Source organism: Oncorhynchus gorbuscha, linkage group LG23, assembly GCF_021184085.1.
Source record: "Oncorhynchus gorbuscha isolate QuinsamMale2020 ecotype Even-year linkage group LG23, OgorEven_v1.0, whole genome shotgun sequence".
NCBI classification, from domain to species: domain Eukaryota; kingdom Metazoa; phylum Chordata; class Actinopteri; order Salmoniformes; family Salmonidae; genus Oncorhynchus; species Oncorhynchus gorbuscha.
The window spans coordinates 58,491,208-58,510,406 of record NC_060195.1 but is presented as its reverse complement, the minus strand read 5'-3'; the positions used below and the strand labels follow the sequence as shown (position 1 = coordinate 58,510,406).

Genomic DNA, 19,199 nt, shown 5'->3' with positions numbered 1-19,199 from the left:
AATGCTCCACCCCTCTGCCCAACCCCCCTCCACGCCACTCCACCAACCACCAGGATGCCCGGCATCAGAACATTCCAGGCATTCCCGTGATTGGCAGATAGCAGGTTGATTGACAGGTTGGACCCCGCGAACACCGGGTACTGGTCAGTACAACACAACCACCTCCTAGCCTAACACATAACACACAGCTGTCTGTGCGGGTCGCTACAATATCAATAAATTACATTACAAATCCAGATGAATCTCTAATGAATCTATATGTACATTCGAAATAATAATAATTATTATATCAACACTTGTACGGCTACTGTGGGCAACCTGACTTTCAGAACCAGATACTGATCTGCCAAACGCGCTCCACATCGCCACTCAATGCCATACAAGTCCGTGAGTCTCGGGGGGAGGAGCCCAGAACAACTACAATACTTCGGAGCTTTCCGTGGCTCAAAAGCATGTAAATTATAAGGAACTATGCGAAGGGTCAGTATACCAAATAGACTCTGCAGTTACACTCACACTTTAGGGGCTGGTAACTAAGCGCACAAGAAGTTAACAGAGAGGACTGACCAGGGAGACTAATAAGGATCTACATGAATTCATTACAGATAAAGTGGAAAGGCCAACACATCCCAAAATTGCCCCGGACTAGGATCGTGTCGGGTGGAACACTTTGCAATATCATGGAAATATCGGATTTGTAAATGCCGACAGTCTTCTACAAAAACAAGGACGAGGAGACAAAAGTGAACGTTAGTTACACCGGTATGCCTAGTCTATTCTCTAAAGAAGATGCTGTGACGTTTAATTAAACAGTTTGAGGGGACTTTTGATGCCTCGCATCCTTACGTCTCCACATGGATCAACCTCTCTATCCCAAGCATCCTTTGGATTAGCCACAGTCTTTCTCACTCTGCACAAAGGGTAAGTAGCCTATCATATCATCCGAACAAGAACTCTCACAACTGTTATGAATTCGGTACTTTCTTAAATTAGTTTGTTGACAACCTTTCTTTAAACTGGTAGGACATACAGTCACTTGAACTTCCTGCGTCTATCTTGTGTGGTATCCAGGTGTCCGTTCGATATGTCGAGGCTTGTTCGGACTAGCTGGAGCTGAGGCTGGGAGCTCGCTTTCCTCCAAATAACCAACAAAAATATCGATTTTATTATATTGGTATCATAACGTCCGGTGTGTTCTGGCCAATGCTTTGTGTTTTTAGAGATTGCAGTTGGCAAGACAACTTAAAAAATTGTTATCCTCCATGTGTAAATTTAATTGTCTGATTCAATACGTCTTTAGTTTGTGAAGGCAGTTGAATTGCTTGAAGTAAATCTGCTAAAGTAACGTTACACCTGGGTCGACAGACAGGTTCAGGTATTTTACGCGCACCTGGCGCACCGCCATGCATTACATTCAGCCGCACGTACTGCGCATCTTCAGCAACGCATTGATGTAGCCTACTACAATGAATCGTCCTTGGAACATGTCAAATGATTCAGCATATGCTCACCTACAATGTTTCCTAGCGATCTCCATTGGTAATAATAGCACAAACGAGTCTTACCATTTTACTTGACTCAAGATGCATTTATGCAGACGTTCTCATTTCAACACGTTTTGTGTGTAAATCAATCAAGTTAGGCTACCACATAAATGGGGGGAATTTATAACATCAATCTAACATGGAAGGTACCTCCATGCAACCAGAATGCAATTACTCAGCTGTGCACTGTAACTGCAGCTGACATATTGTTTGGTAATGCATAACATACGCAGGCCTGGGTTTTAAATTAGCTACATTGTAGACACATGTGTAGAAGAAGATAATACATTGGGGGAAAAATATAGAACAGAATGGAATATTACTATGGATTCCATTTAAGTGCACGGTCTTTGAGCTAAAGGATGACTGAGTTGAGTTGACTGAGTCGTCACATTAAATGCACTCACTGTGCCTTTAAATCTAGCTTAAAACATGAAGAACGTGGTTACAATATATGGTTATTGTGCTACATTGTATTCCTGCTCTGGTAGGATCATGTAAATACCCATTTGGACTAATCACCCGTGAACACCCACTAACTGTATTCCTGGTTAGGCAAGTCATTGAGTATTAAATCATGGAGGAAATAATGCAAATCAAGGCACATCCACAACATTGTTTAGTTGTCATATTTCAGAACAGGGGTATTTTTAATGCTTAAATGATGGTTCCCAGACAGTAGAGTTTGTGTGTCCCCCCCCCCAAGAACAGGAAACAAACACACACACACACACATGCAAAACTTATGAAATAGATGAACAGAGAGTGAGTGACCTTTCGTCTGTCTTGAGTGGGCGAATGTAATTCTCATCCTTGGACTGTGGGACTGAGGACCGTGGTGACGTCTCTATAGATGTATGTGGGAGTAGTGGTTTCCCTGTAGGGCAGGCACATCACTTCCAATACACTGGAATAGCAAACTGTCCTTCCATTAATTGGCCTGGGAATATTGTGTAGAGGTCCTCTACCGGGTTCATATTCGTGCACACAATACGGTGTGCAGAAGCTCCTAAATTGCTCTCATGGCTCTCAAGTTGAGTTGCTCTCTGCCTTGTCTCCCTTAGAGTCCTTCAGCCATGAGCGTAGCATCCGGTGTGCTGCAGTAACAACCTCTAGTCTAGCCTCCAATCTGCTGGCTAAGCTACTTCTGTGTAGAGACACTGTGGGCCTTATCTTTCAACACTATGTCTCCATAATAGAACTAAATATGCAATTTGAGGTCATGTGCACATACACTGAGTATACCAAACATTAGGAACACCTTCCGAATATAAAGTTGCACCCCCTTTTGCCCTTAAAACCACCTACATTCGTCGGGGCATGGACTCTACAAGGTGTCGAAAGCGTTCCACGGGGATGCTGGCCCGTGTTGACGCCAACGCTTGGCACCTACTACCATACCTGTTCAAAGGCACTTAAATCTTTTGTCTTGCCCATTCGCCCTCTGAATGGCACACATACGCAATTCAAGTATTAAAAGTCCTTAAACCTGTCTCCTCCCCTTCATCTCCGCTGATTTTGAAGTGGATTTAACAAGTGACATCAATAAGAGATCACCGACGGACCAGGTGAATCCAGGTGAAAGCTATGTCATGGAAAGAGCAGGTGTCCTTAATGCGTTGTCCACTCAATGTGTATGCCAATACACAAATGCCAATACCATACACCATGCAGAAATACACAACAGCTCTTAAACACATATACTAACAGCACTTATCTATCCAGAGGGGCCATTTGAATCATGGTGTTGATTTGAAACTGTCAAGTTGGTGTACGTGACTTGAAAATGTCATTTTGTTTTGGGTTGGGTGTAAGCGTTCTAATCTTGGCTTGTGTAATGGATCTACACAGATTAAAAGGAGACCAGCAACTAGGCTACGTTAGGATATTTCAACATCACGTCATTTTGGATGATGCTTCTGTAGAAAAGAAGATGTGGGTTTTTGAGACTTTTACTGTCACCACTCTGTGTGGTGAGGAAAAATAGTCACTTGCCAAAGTTATTTATCATGAGTCATTTAAAGTAGACTAGTTTTACAAGATCTCCCAGGTTTGGGCATGTCTGTGGTTTTGGTCATGCAGCTCAGTGATATTATGGAAGATTATCTTCCTTTTACCTTTAATGAATTGAGTAAAGACAACTCTTAAACAAGTGATGAGCCTTCTATAACCCAAACCCAATGACGGCTTCTGTCAGTGTTTGTGATATTCTCAAATGGCCTCATCCAAAGTCTCCTTTAAAACAGAATAATAATACATTTCTGGTCTAACTAGGGAGTAAGGGAGGGGTGTTCCTTTAGACCAGATTCTGCAGTGTTTTACATTACTGCAGAGCCAAGTGCCTCGATTGTGACAGTGATTTGCACATCTGCAGATGTCTTTCTTGCAAAACATATTTCAAGTCACTTGGTACATCTGACTGATAATCCTTGTGAAAAACAATTGCACCAAATTAGTTAAACAGACCATTTGAAATGCACGCCTGCTAAATCGTCTTTACCAGGGGAGCTGGGTGCCCCCCTGTCGCGCTGCTATTATTAGCTTATCTCGCATATGCTAGCTATCAACGAGGAGGGGCCCACCAGCTGAGCACAATGTGAAGATATGTGCTGCATTGTTTATTGTGGCAAGCCGTGTGCACGGTGGTGTTTAGTCAATCAGGCACCGATTATAGCTATCTCGTCGGGGGATCGTGTGTGTGTGTGTGTGTGTGTGTGTGTGTGTGTGTGTGTGTGTGTGTGTGTGTGTGTGTGTGTGTGTGTGTGTGTGTTGTGTGTGTGTGTGTGCTGTAAGATTGACCGCCTGAGTGGAGCTGGGTTTGCAGCTGACGTGATGTAACATCATGGACGCCTGCTATCGCTCATCCGCTGTGTGTCCGTTATAAATGCTGTGGTGGGGCATCAGGGTTTGGTTGTATAATGGATGACATTGCTGTAGAAGACCACCTGCTCTGGAAGAAATGACAAAATGTGGAATATATTGGGTATATTTCTGTGAAAGTCAAAGCCTCTGTTGATAGTGATGAAGACACATCTTGGCCATTCCATTATATATCCACCCATAATTATACAGTGAGTGGACAAAACAGTAGGAACACCTTCCTAATATTGAATTGCACACCCTTTTGCCCTCAGAACAGCCTCAATTCATTGGGGCATGGACTCTCCAAGGTATTGAAAGCGTTCCACAGGGATGCTGGCCCATGTTGACTCCAATGCTTCCCACAGTTGTGTCATGTTGGCTGGATATCCTTTGGGAGGTGGACCATTCTTGATACACACGGGAAACTGTTGAGCGTGAAATACCAAGCAGCGCTGCAGTTCTTGACACTCAAACCGGTGCGCCTGGCACATACTACCATACTCGGTTCAAAGGCACTCCACAATCCATGTCTCAAGGCTTAAAAATCATTCTTTAGCCCGTCTCCTCCCCTTCATCTACACTGATTGGAGTGGATTTAACAGGTGACATCAATAAGGGATCATAGCTTTCCCCTGGATTCACCGGGTCAGTCGGTCATGGAAAGAGCATGTTTTGTACACTTAGTGAATACAATAGTAGTCTTGTTAGTGTTGCTGGTGGTGGTAGAAGTAACAGTAACAGTAGAAGTAGCAGTAGCGTTTGTATCCTGCGTCTGCAATGCTTAGAGGCAGAAAAGAGCAGCTATGTGAGATAATGATGGACACTTTAGCATATATGTCATTCCCCTTTTACGGAGGATGAGTCAACAAGGCTATATCAGAGCAATGTAACCTGCTCTGCTCAGGCAGAGGAGAAGTATTAGGAGCATCGATCACCGCAAATCAATTGAAATGGACAAAATATGATGTCAAACGGCATTATCTGAAAGCTATGGCTTAATAACAGGGTTGATATACTACATTGTGAAAATTCCGCACCACTGTGACATTTACATTTGAGTCATTTAGCAGACGCTCTTATCTACTGCGACGTGCCTTGTTCAAGGACACGCCGGCAGATATTTCACCTAGTCAGCTGCAGGGATTCGAACCAGCAACCGTAAGGTTACTAGCCCAACGTCCTTAACCACTAAGCTTACCTGCCGCGGTTATGTTAATACACCATCAGTAATGCAGAATAAGGGTGCGATGGAACCATCAAGCAGGATCCCCCATTTTGGCGCGAGCACTCTGCCAAACAGATTGCACTTGAGAGCAATATGAAGCACACCGAGCAAACAGTGTGAATGACCTATTTGTCTGGCGATATATGGACCAGGTTCATTGTGTATATTACAAGGGCCGCAGGGGACGTTTTATTTCCGAGGTTTCTCGCTCTTTTTCTTTCGTTCAGAATGCACCGTTTTCCCAGTAATTGTTTTATGACCGCTTACTAGCACAGTAACTGCTTGGTGATGAGTTGGCCTTTGCTTACGTGCATGAGAAGGCATTATGAGGCTTCACTGGCCTCCAATGGCTCTGTGTAGTCGCTTCGCCACAAGCTACACACATTTGATTCTGAAAATAGATGCAGGGCTGTTTTTTCCACTATCATTACCCTGTTGTCATCCATTGTATAATACACCCAGTCACCTTTCAATAGTATATATTTTCATTTTTTATTGTGTTTTTATTTTGAACTCTACCCCCCCCACCCACCCACCCACCCCCCACCCACATAAAGCATTTAGTGATAAAGCATTTAGTCTTCGATCAGTGTACTTATTTTCTTCCACCAATGCAGTGCAGAGCTGTCATCCAACAGTGAGGCCTGTCATCCCGCACAATACACCCAACCTACAGTATCAAGCTAGTTCGGTATCTAGGGAGAATCAATGAAAGAGCACCGCTTCGTGTGATGATCACACATTGCTGTGTGAGAGATTTCGAAAGAAGAAAATTGCATGCGTGAGAAAATACATGTTTGCTCATTTGAGGGTGAAAAAAAAGTATTTTATTGACGCTTCCTGTTCTTTAGTTAAAAACATGGGTCAGATCCATTCTAGGCCATGCCCAAGTGTATTATTTAAACAGATTAAGTTTTTTTACAGTACATTGTATATGAGGTATTGTGGCCATGTAAACAACATTCCAATGTTCTCTATGCCATGCATGTTTTAAAGAATATGAATTCCTCCCATTGCTTCCAAGTTAACTGCATGCTCCCTTCATGCATTTGATACATTAATAAAGGCAATTGTATTTTATTGCATTCAATGCATGATTCGTTTTGAAGTTCATTGTGTATTCAGTTTCAAGTTCTTTTCTATACTGTGAGAATTGCATTGACCTTATAATCCAGGATTAAAAGTGGATGCACAGTTCAGAAGGAATGGGTGAATGTATTTCTATAATTGGTGTCTGAAGGGACTGATAATCTAATCAAAGTAAAGATACTTATAGAAAAAATAAAATAAACAAATAGTTGTGATTATTGATTTAACCTATGATTTTATGTTGTTTTCCAATTCCATTACATTCTGGTAACATCTCCCTCCCTCCCTCCCTCCCTCCCTCCCTCCCTCCCTCCCTCCCTCCCTCCCTCCCTCCCTCCCTCCCCCTCCCTCCCTCCCTCCCTCCCTCCCTCCCTCCCTCCCTCCCTCCCTCCCTCCCTCCCTCCCTCCCTCCCTGCCTCCCTGCCTCCCTCCCTCTTTCTGTGTTGCAGATACAACGGACAGAAAATGCTACCCTGCATCCTTTTCCTTTGCTCATTTGTCACTGCTGCGTGTTTCCAAGCCATCCAGCCCTCCAAGGCATTTCTGGCTGAATCCTGTGACTCATTGTGTTCTTGTGAAGAAAAGGATGGCATCCTGTATCTTAACTGTGAGGAGAGAAATATCAGCAAGATCTCCCAAATCAAAGTGCCATCAGCTCTACCTTTCCACCTCAATCTGTACAAAAATGACTTGGTGGAGTTGCAGGCAGAAGACTTGGAAGATTTAAAGAATGCCGTTTCACTTCATCTCGGGGCTAATAGCATACAAGAGCTTGAACCTGGCGTCTTTAGTGCACTGGGCTCCTTGAAGAAGCTCCACATCAACAGTAATTTCCTGGTCATGTTGAAGGAAGACACTTTTCACGGCTTGGTAAATTTGGAGTTTCTCCAGGCGGACACAAACTTCATCCGCGTGGTTGAGCCGGGGGCATTCAGCAAACTCATCCGCCTCAAAGTTCTGATCCTCAACGACAACGCCATCGAGTTTCTTCCCAGCAATATTTTCCGGTTTGTTCCACTCACCCACTTGGACCTGCGGGGGAACCAGTTACAGACCCTGCCTTACGTTGGCTTCCTGGAGCACATTGGGCGGATCATGGAGCTTCTTCTGGAGGACAACGACTGGATGTGCGATTGTGAGATCCTTCACCTGAAGATCTGGATGGAGAACATGCGGGCCCAGTCGGCCATTGGGGAGGTGGTCTGCAGCAGCCCCCATCACCTCAGGGGCACCATCCTGGCCAAAATCAAACGGGATGTTCTCTGCCCGTCTCACGCCGATATCAACTTAGAGGAGCCTTCCAAGTCACTGGACATGGTGGTGACTCCGTCTTCCAAAGTGGCAGAGAATCCGAAGTTGGAGGCCGCCAAGGACAACGCAAAGGTTCCGACACCTGCTTATGTTCCAGCGAGTCCTTGTGTGGAGCACTGTTCTTGTCACAATCACCCGGTGGCTGGGTTTTTAATGCATTGTCAGGACAGAGGAATTCAACGGATTTCAGATATTGGAATACTTGAGCAAACCCCCACCAAGCTGGTGCTTACAGGAAATATGATTCAGAGACTGTTGAAATATGACTTTGTCACATATGACGGTTTGGAGTTATTGAATTTAGCCAACAATCGAATCGATTACATTGACAATGAAACTTTTCTCAGCTTAAGCAATTTGAAAAAACTTTATCTCAACGGCAACAGAATTGAAACCCTTTCCGCGACCATGTTCATTGGACTCCACAACCTTGAATACCTATATTTGGAATATAACATTATCAAAGAAATTGTTCCAGGAGCGTTTAATCCTTTGTCTAATCTCAAACTCTTGTCTTTGAATAACAATCTGCTGACTAGTCTCCCATTGCATATATTTCGCAATGTGCCCCTCACCAAACTGAACCTGAGAAAAAATCTGCTCATGCACCTGCCTGTTAGCAACGTGCTGGACCAGCTTGACTCTTTAGAGCAGATTTATTTAGAGGACAACCCCTGGGACTGCAGCTGTGACTTAGTCAGTCTCAAACAGTGGGTTGAGAAGCTGAGGAAGGACACAGTCATAGGTTCCATTTTGTGTCACACACCGAGAAAAGTGGCGAAGGCTGAGCTGAGAGCCCTCAGAAATGAGTTGCTGTGCCCCGGCCTAGTGACCTACTCCTTGCCCACGGGCGAGGACGAGAGCGTGACAACCACAGTGGCGACTGACGGCGCTAGGAGCGGTTTCTTCAGCTCCATCACAGACTCAGTTCCACTCTCCGTTCTGATCCTTAGCTTGCTCGTCATCTTCCTCATGGTCATCTTCTGTTCCGCGGGGATCGTGGTTTTCCTCGTGCACAGACGGCGAAGGAGGGTGAAGAAGAAACAGGCGGAGGAGCAGCCGCGGGAGAGCAGCAGCCCCATCCACCTGCAATACAGCATGTACGGCCAGAAAACCACCCACCACACACTGGCGCAGAGGACCGGAAGCACCGTATACGACGAGCGCTCACACAGCCCCATCGTCCAGATCTGCCGCAACCCCACCTACTGCACTCAGCATAAAGAATATGAGACCGACCTCAATGTACTAGACGAACCAAAGCACATCTGTCGTAGCATCATGGAGACAGAGAATACCTCCCCTCTCACAGGCTCTAATTTGAAGTTCAGAGCTGTGACGTCAGACTGCCCAACTGAGTTCGTAACACTCGGCGATGCGAGCTCCCTCTATAAAAACATACTAGAGAGGGAGAGGGTTAGGGAGCTGCAGCAGCTCGGAATTACTGAATACCTCAGGAAAAACATGTCCCAGCTGCAACCAACGGTAGAAGTGTCGGTCCCAGGATCAGGACACCACGAGGAACTGAAATTAATGGAGACTATTATGTTGTCGAGACCGCGGAAGGTCATGGTGGAACAAACTAAAAATGAGTACTTTGAACTCAAAGCTAACCTACACACCGAGCCAGATTATTTGGAGGTTCTGGAGCATCAAACTGCATTTAACTGATATAATAATACAATTAATGGTTTTATATTCAACTCGAGAAGTGCCTTGTCCAAAACTGCCATCTTATATTTTCACAGTCTAAGACCTACAGTACATATCCCACAGCGGTCTTGGATACACAAGTCATTTGTAGCACAGAATGTACTGTATAATTATCTATTTTTTTGTTATTTTGTTTTCCTAGAGATAGACTGCACTTGAAGTTGCTGATATAACAGATATCTTGCCCAAATGTAATTATCGGGAAGGCAAATAGGTACAGCGGGGGTAAGTTTTTGTTACCAGTTCAGCTTAGATCTTTGGCAGGCCTCAATGTTTTGCATCAACTCTGTCAGGCTGTTTCAATCATATGCCATAATCAGCATGCTCAATGTGCCGTAGACTTAACAAAATGCCAACATGTATTCTGGGTCGCAATGATGGAGTGCACATTAGTCCTGTCGTTCATTAGATTTAGCCCTTGCATTATTTCAATATCACATTTTGTATTCCAACCAGTGGGAACATGTTTAAACAAATCCATTTTCTCAAAACATAGCACTTAAAAGTCCCAGTACATATAGAAATCATATATTGTGTCTGTAAAGAAAAAAATGCATTGCACTAATCAAATGCCATTTAAAAGATGGTGCATGACAATCAACTTACTGTTCCAACAACCGCTTCTGTTCATCGTCGTTCCTTCCTTGCTACTGAAGGGGACACAACTACTGATGTGTAATAAGAACCTTTTTGATTGAGTGTAATTTTTACAAATCAAAATTGACCAGTTTCTCTCAGCATGATAAATGTTCAGGATATGTGCGTTCACTTTGAAAATGTTTCACGTCAACTTTATTTTTTACCAATGTAGATGAAATTATTTATTCTGTAAATGTTGTATTATATGTCACACATTCTATGTTATTTTGTGCCTTCGGTGTTGTGCAGGTGAAAATGTATTAAATGTAAATAAAGAATTGCAATACTACAAACTTTGAACAATCAAGATGCAGTACAATAGACAGACACGCTCTTCAGTCCTCCAAACAGATTGCGTGCAGGTATATTCCAGAGCCTGTTGCAAAAAAATGTAAATATCAGTTGAGCATAAAAGTGACCAAACATCTAATATTATTGCACATTGCATGCCCAACAGGGGCGTGGGTGAAATCATGATGCTATCCTGCACAGAGGGCACTTAAGATAGTAATGACATTACATTGTTATTCACACTCTTATGCATGTCCTCAATGCAGCTGCATGTTTTGTATTCCTCCCATGGACTTACAGTACAGCACAGCACAGCATTATATACCATCTGTGTGCTTGTTTGAATAAATCAATCTCATAGGTAGGTACATCCCGGTCATTTTACACAAAGTAGAATTTCAAATTAATTGCCTGTGTGGGGGAAAAAAAAGTCTTTAGTCAGCCACCAATTGTGCAAGTTCCCCCACTTAAAAAGATGAGAGAGGCCTGTAATCTTCATCATAGGTACACTTCAACTATGACAGACAAAATGAGGGGGAGAAATACAGAAAATCACATTGTAGGATTTTTATGAATTTATTTGCAAATTATGGTGGAAAATAAGTATTTGGTCACCTACAAACAAGCAAGTTTTCTGGCTCTCACAGACCTGTAACTTCGTATTTAAGAGGCTCCTCTGTCCTCCACTCGTTACCTCTATTAATGGCACCTGTTTGAACTTGTTATCAGTATAAAAGTATCAGTATAAAGTCCACAACCTCAAACAGTCCCACTCCAAACTCCACTATGGCCAAGACCAAAGAGCTGTCAAAGGACACCAGAAACAAAATTGTAGACCTGCACCAGGCTGGGAAGACTGAATCTGCAGCTTGGTTTGAAGAAATCAACTGTGGGAGCAATTATTAGGAAATAGAAGACATACACGACCACTGATAATCTCCCTCGATCTGGGGCTCCATGCAAGATCTCACCCCGTGGGGTCAAAATTATCACAAGAACGGTGAGCAAAAATCCCAGAACCACGCGGGGGGACCTAGTGAATGACCTGCAGAGAGCTGGGACCAAAGTAACAAAGCCTAACATCAGTAACACACGACGCCGCCAGGGACTCAAATCCTGCAGTGCCAGACGTGTCCCCCTGCTTAAGCCAGTACATGTCCTGGCCGGTCTGAAGTTTGCTAGAGAACATTTGGATGATCCAGAAGAAGATTAGGAGAATGTCATGTGGTCAGATGAAACCAAAATATAACTTTTTGGTAAAAACTCAACTCGTTGTGTTTGGAGGACAAATAATGCTGAGTTGCATCCAAAGAACACCATACCTACTGTGAAGCATGGGGGTGGAAACATCATGCTTTGGGGCTGTTTTTCTGCAAAGGGACCAGGACGACTGATCCGTGTAAAGGAAAGAATGAATGGGGCCATGTATCGTGAGATTTTGAGTGAAAACCTCCTTCCATCAGCAAGGGCATTGAAGATGAAATGTGGCTGGGTCTTTCCGCATGACAATTTTCCCAAACACACCGCCCGGGCAACGAAGGAGTGGCTTCGTAAGAAGCATTTCAAGGTCCTGGAGTGGCCTAGCCAGTCTCCAGATCTCAACCCCATAGACAATCTTTGGAGGGAGTTGAATGTCCGTGTTGCCCAGCAACAGCCCCAAAACATCACTGCTCTAGAGGAGATCTGCATGGAGGAATGGGCCAAAATACCAGCAACAGTGTGTGAAAACCTTGTGAAGACTTACAGAAAACGTTTGACCTCTGTCATTGCCAACAAAGGGTATATAACAAAGTATTGAGATAAACTTTTGTTATTGACCAAATACTTATTTTCCACCATAATTTGCAAATAAATTCAGAAAAAATCCTACAATGTGATTTTATGGATTTTTTCTTCTCATTTTGTCTGTCATAGTTGAAGTGTACCCATGATGAAAATTACAGACCTCTCTCATATTTTTAAGTGGGAGAACTTGCACAATTGGTGGCTGACTAAATACTTTTTTGCCCCACTGTATATCCACACAGATGCACACACCGAAAATCTCTTTAGTGTCAAATTCGTGCTCAAGCCTGGCTTCCCTAGTCACTCCCTCATCGCCCAATATGGCATGTCAAGTCTCTCCAGTTCTCTGCCTTGCAAACACAACATTTCCCCCTTGCATTATTGGACCCCCTTCTGAGATTGCTTATCCACAGTGCTTAATTACTGCACAACAATGAGGTATAGCAAATTCCCTCTGCACTGCTCCACACGACTTCCATTTCCATCCTAGCTGGTGATTTAGTAGGCTGTTCCGGTGCTTCCATTATACATCATAATTGGTAGAACTGAAACTGCTCACACGGCCCCCCTCTGTGAACTGGGGTTGGAATACGAACAGAGCGGTAAAGGCTTGGGATTTTCTCCTTTGAGAATTAAGGGAAATGTGCTCCGGTCGGTCGTTCTCTGTGAAGTTTACCAAAGTGCAAAACGATGTTCACTTTGAAGGGAAATATTGTCAGTATTTTGTGCTCGTGAAACTGTCGTGGATGTTAATATTTCAGCAACGGAAGTCGTAGTCAGAGGTCGAAACGGCTCAACATACAGTGTGCCGATAGGGGAGTTGAAAAAGTGGATTTTATGTCAACATTGGAGTAGAGATAAAATATGTATGCAGTGATTGTCTAACTGGCTCCACCTTCAGTCTATATGAAATGAATCCAGCCCGATGCCTATTATGGATGACTAATCATGAAGGACCTAACAATGGAAAATTCTAAACGTGTGCAGCAGGTACAGTATATTGTTTCCAGATGCTACATTTTGGTGCAAACTAGTATGTACAGTGGACATTCCCAGCCCTACTCTTTTTCACACTATATTAGACATGGAATACAAAACCACGATGACTTACTCCTGAGTGGTGGAAAATGACACAAAAGCACATATTTCATGGGAGGAGACCAAGGCACATTGAATGTCACAGTCATGTTTACATAGTAGTTGAAACTTCGGCTACTGTCGTGTCGACAGTTCAGTCTTTGGAGGACGTCACAAAATATACGTACTATAGGCACTGACAGCCTGAACTGCAAGAAAAGCCGGCATTCATTTTGGAACACACACCAGACGTACGCCCCTACTGTAAAAATCAATCTTACATTACATTTCTTTTCATGGAGAAATAAACTATTGTTCCCCCGTGTCAGAGTAACTACATGAAAGTATCAGTGCTGAATATCTTACCCCTTAGCCCCCTCTCCTTTATACTCAAAGGTACATTTTATTTCAGTAACAGACCTACTTGAACAGCTAGCCAAAGTCAATCATATGAGCCATAGATAGATTGGGATGTGAAATTGCCAACCCATTTGCTAATAGCAACTTTTCAGATAATCCACAGTGGATCTCTGGACATTAGACTTTAGACAATGCCAACTGGCTAATATCTTGTATTTACCATTTTGTATTACAGAATGCCCTTTGCTCTGCAGTTTTGAGCAGTACACTGGTGCCTATAGTTCCACTACGTCCCAGTTGAGAGTTACAGAATTTGCACGGTATCACTGCTCTCAGTGGTGTAGAGAAGCTAGACTCATGACCCCAAATGTAACTGAATTATGAATATTTCGTCTTTTGGTTTGGACAAGAGCACTCTACCAGAAATGGTCTAGTTGGATTATGTAAACCTTTGAAACCAAGTCACCAGGGTCACTGCTGTTTATATACTCCTACTTAACAAAGTTAGCAGAACATCAACGTTTCACATCCAGTCACAAAACAGACAGCTGAATTTGAACCCCGATAATATAAGTGTATATACGGCCAATTTAGAGGTTCGTTTGAAGGTGATGTCACCTCATTATTTGTAGAACGCTCCGACCTTGCACCGGAGTAAACATACTGAAAAAGCTCTTTTTAGCCACTCCAAAGCGTCAGTCGACACGATACACTTTTTATGCTTGAATTCGTCCATTGAAGTGAATTCCACAGAGGTTTCATTAGAACACATGATTGATTTTCATCTTGCCCATGAATAGTTCAGGCTATCAACAGCCCCTTATACAGTAAGCTAATGAATCCATAGCCTTTAGTGAAGCCAAATGCATACACGCATTCGACTTGTAACGTATGCCGCCACAGGGAACCTTCATCAATATATAATGATAACCTTCACATGGGTTCTTTAACCTAGAGGAGTAGCTAACATTAGCTCGATATGGATTAGTTTACACACAGCATAAATCCATAGAAATGTTGGAAATATTGATAGAAAACTATTTTCAGAACCCCCCCCCCCACACACACACACACATACACACACACACACATACCCTGCATCTGTACGACATTAATATACTTAGAGAAGCCCCCGCAGCTACTGATATGGCTGAAACAATGCACACGTATCACATATTGTCTTGTTAACCTGAGGTTCATAGATCACAGCCTTGCATGCGCAAAGCTTCCATGACCCACATGAAACATCTCTCTCCACATTGTAAACTGTGAAAGAAAGACTCATACGTTAATTATCCGTCCGTACGGACTGACTCTAGTGTTCGGCCGTGCGCATGCTACAATGTTCTACATGTTCAACTTAATGTGCATTCGTGTACGACATGCCTGCCCACGAGGAGACAGAAGTCACATTGCTGAAGACAACACCCTTGCCCTCTGCTTCGAAACGAGACTTTGCTCATAAGATGATCAAACAGTGGAACTATGACCCACAGTGTTACCCACAGTGTTTCTAATAGTACAAGACTAGGTCTGGATTTGGATTCTTTTTCAAATGATCACTGATGCTCTTTCGCGGCTGAGACTGGAGAGTGTAAAGCACCCGTTCTTATACGCAACCGATGATGCAATTAAATGTTTAATGGTCTGCCAACATATTACTATCTGTGCTTGCTCCCAGCTGTCTCATTCGTCTCATTCACGAGCCACAGTCACCTCTCTCTCTCTCTCTCTCTCTCTCTCTCTCTCTCTCTCTCTCTCTCTCTCTCTCTCTCTCTCTCTCTCTCTCTCTCTCTCTCTCTCTCTCTCTCTCTCTCTCTCTCATGCTTTGTTCTTTCTGTTTTTGGGGGTGTGGATGTTGAGGCTTTCTGTATGGGGAATGCTCATTGCTCTGCAGCAATCTTCTGCCGAACATGCCTTAGATCTTGTCTGTGTTTCATCGCTTTTGAGGAATCCGTCTTTTTCGATATTTTCAATAGTATTTGACCTGAAGCAACCTGAAGCAGGATTGTACATATATCTTCTCTTTTGAAACAGCTAACCCTGATACATGTTTGTAGTTTGTAGATGTAGAGTTTTGAATGTATTGTTCGTTTTGAGCATTGCTTTCGAAGTAAACCTATGCAAAAGCTAAAGGTTGAAGTCATTAGAGTAAAATATCTGACCAATGTACTATACTGTGTAGCCTTCAATTGTCTTACCTTCAACAATAACATGTTGTGTCCTTCTTAGTCTGTATTTTTGTCCTGACAAAAAGGAGGTGACATTTTGGTGAGGTGTTCCTGACTCATCCCAGATGTTCCAGCTCGTAATCACCATTGTCACTCACCTACGTGTTGCCGAAAGCGAAACTGTACATTTTCCTTGAAACACTTTTCACTTGTCTATATTTCTACATCTTGGTATAGCTTTAATACTTGTGTTGTTGTTTAATTTTATTTTCGTAATTATTTTATACGGCAATCGTTATGTAATTATTCACCTTGGCCCTTAAAATGTAACCACATTACGATAATTCAAACATCCTATGTGATGTGTCTGAATCTCGGACAACCTCACTGTGTTTCCATACATGTCATTTGTTATCAGCCGCGGGAGTCTATTGGATGTTTGCTGCCTTATACCCATGCCAGTCACCCAGCCCTATTAACCACGATGCGCAATTCAAATGTGTACACACACGCGCCATTCAGTTTTGTTGGCATGCTGATCATAATTTTACAATGAGCAGCCCTCAGGACCACAATGGTACTCTGTCTGGCATCATATGGATTCTGTGCATTTCACATATTAATTTGCTAGATTAGCAAGCAACCACTATGGAACACTATAAAAAACAGTGTTGTATGTCAGTTGTGCTGCCACATTCATACTGGCTGGAAAGCTAGAATCCTCGTTATCTCACAGTACTATCTCAGTTTTTCGTTTTAGGCCATCATATTTGTTACTCCCTGCATAAGATCAGAGTGAATGTCTCTTTGAGCGTATGTAGCTTTAAGCATCAAGTGTCCCCGCTATGCGCAGTACTTCGTTCATCACGAGTCACAACAATGAAGTCAGCCCTCAAACTGTTTAGAGACCCCCAGATTTCACTAACAGTTGAATTTACTCTCCCTTGATAGAGACGGATGTATAAGTAATGAACAACGCTAGTCTTCCTGTGCCATTGTCACTCGTAAACGTGTTCTACCTACTCGTGGCCGTGTTACCATCCCCCAACCCGACTGGCGTGTTGTTGTGTTATCCAGGGGGCAACGAGTGGTGAGGAATGAGGGCTCAGCTTTAGTCTACGCCGTCGCGAGTTTCAGCTTGTTTAGAGATTAATGGTTGGGCCTCGCTGCTACATGGCCCAGTCCATATCCTGCACAGACAGGCACCATCAGGCCCCCCCCCCCCCCCTACTTTGACATTCCGCCATGATAGAAACCAAAACATGTGTTCTCTATACCGCCAAAGCTCTCAGCTGAGTCTAATTTGTTCATGATGAGGCAGTTTGAGGAGTAATCTGGAAGTAAAAGGGGGCTCTTGTCGAGAGTGATGATGGACTTCACCGTTTTTGTACGCCCGTACACCTCATCTGACTCTTAGCATTGTGAATCGTGGTTGCAAAGCTGCGTACTCTCAAGTTCTATGTGGTTGCACACAGCCCTCAGAAGTATAACTTTTCTGGCTCATCAATTAACGATATGACCCTCGATTCAGCTCTCAAAAGGCTTTCTGACCTCCACAGCTTACATGCAATGTTCCCAATGTAATCTTCTCTACTCTCTTCACAGACTGATTTCAAGCCTTTTTTTGAAGGACAACTGATTTGAAGTGGCAGGTCATTTCCTGCCTGCGACACCCAGGCCTTTTCTTCGGAGCCAACCTGATTTGAATGTGGTGTGTGCGCCAGGGTGAAGAGGACACGGTTAACACCGTTGACACTGTGCTGACATCCATCTCCGGCTGTGTTCCACCCCCTCCCCTCCCTACCACCCCACTCTCCTCTGTAGCCCCTCTTCTCTGCTGGAGACTGGCCTGTCTGGTCTGTGATGGCTGTAGTGAGAACCAGAGTTAGACTCCTCCTCTACCCTCCTCCACCAAGCCCCGTGCCCCACCTCTGCTGTGTTTTCCACCACACCCCACCCCCTCCCCTTCCCACCAACCCACTCATCTCCTCTGTAACCCCTCTTCTCTGCGGGAGACAGGCCTGTCAGGTCTGTGATGGCTGTAGTGAGCACCAGTTAGACCCCCCCAGTTTGAGTAAGCTCCACGTGGACTGTCTGCTCTGTCACCCCCCCGGAGCTATTTTTAGCTGCCTCACTGCACCTTCAAAATGAGCTATAACCTCCCCAAATTGAATGTGATTATGCGGTCGCGATGCCTCTTCGAGAAGTTTGATTGGTGAGCTCTCCTTGAGATGCAATGGTGGAAGGTCGTCGACTCTAAATTCCTTTGCAACGTTGGAACTTGTTTGGTGTCTCTTTGTGTACTGTACTTCACGCAGTCAAAATAACTTGGGCATGTGAACAATTTGTAAAACCGTACTCTAAGCTGTTCAGACATCTCAGCGTTCCTATCACCTTGAGAATGTTCCACTGAGGCCTTTTCATCCATCAGTCATAACATAGCTTTCCTTCCTGTAGCCTTGTTGTCAGCTTTTAGACTATGGTGAGATAAGGAAGGTATTTGACATGTGTTTGGAGTGCGTCAGCGCCTGAGAACACAAATGTAAGTTTGACCTTTGTTTTAATATCAGCATTATTTCATTATTTTTGTCTCTAGCTTGGAGGCACATGTATTTTGGGAGGTGTTCTGCTCTCACAGAATGAGCTGATGTGCAACAACCCTAAGAAAGAATATGGGTGTATACACATTGGATGGCTAGGACAATACAAACTGATCCACTAACTGAGGCACTACAGGCAAACGGAGAATGTCTGATAGAGCCTCAATGGTACAAATCTATTCAGGTAGAAACTGAATATGAAGAATGGACTCAATTCTCTGTCATGCGAAATAGAGAACTGTGTCCTTGTCAGTTTCCCAATTACATCAGCAACAGTATGTCACATTTCTCCTGCTAAATATGACCACATTTGGGATTTCGCTTCTTCACATGTGCTTGCATCTCCATACCCAGTACCCAAACCCACTCATTTCTGTGAAACACGCCACATCACAAATGTTCAGGCAAGGCATGGCTGTGTTATCCTGTCAGCTGTAAGGCTGCATTAATGTTTCGCAGGTGTGCCTCATATTCAACTAATGACAGCTGCCCTTTCATAGAGGAACAAAGGCTAAATCCCTTGGGGAGATCT

At 43.7% G+C, this 19,199-nt stretch overlaps 1 protein-coding gene across 1 annotated transcript; it reads left to right on the top strand.

The window, feature by feature from the left end:
- Positions 1 to 280: 280 nt before the first annotated feature.
- LOC124011002 (SLIT and NTRK-like protein 6) lies at positions 281 to 10,672 on the top strand. Its single transcript, XM_046323890.1, has 2 exons — positions 281 to 921; positions 7,170 to 10,672. The coding sequence occupies exons 1-2, from the start codon at positions 830 to 832 to the stop codon at positions 9,700 to 9,702; spliced, it is 2,625 nt and encodes an 874-aa protein (XP_046179846.1). The 5' UTR covers positions 281 to 829; the 3' UTR covers positions 9,703 to 10,672.
- The last annotated feature ends 8,527 nt before the right edge of the window (positions 10,673 to 19,199 follow it).

Bases quoted from the DNA above. Each gene is read 5' to 3' on its own strand.
- LOC124011002 (XM_046323890.1), top strand. From the start codon at position 830: ATGCCTCGCATCCTTACGTCTCCACATGGATCAACCTCTCTATCCCAA. The intron at 922-7,169 runs GTAAGTAGCCTA...TCTGTGTTGCAG, and splicing joins TTTCTCACTCTGCACAAAGG to ATACAACGGACAGAAAATGC.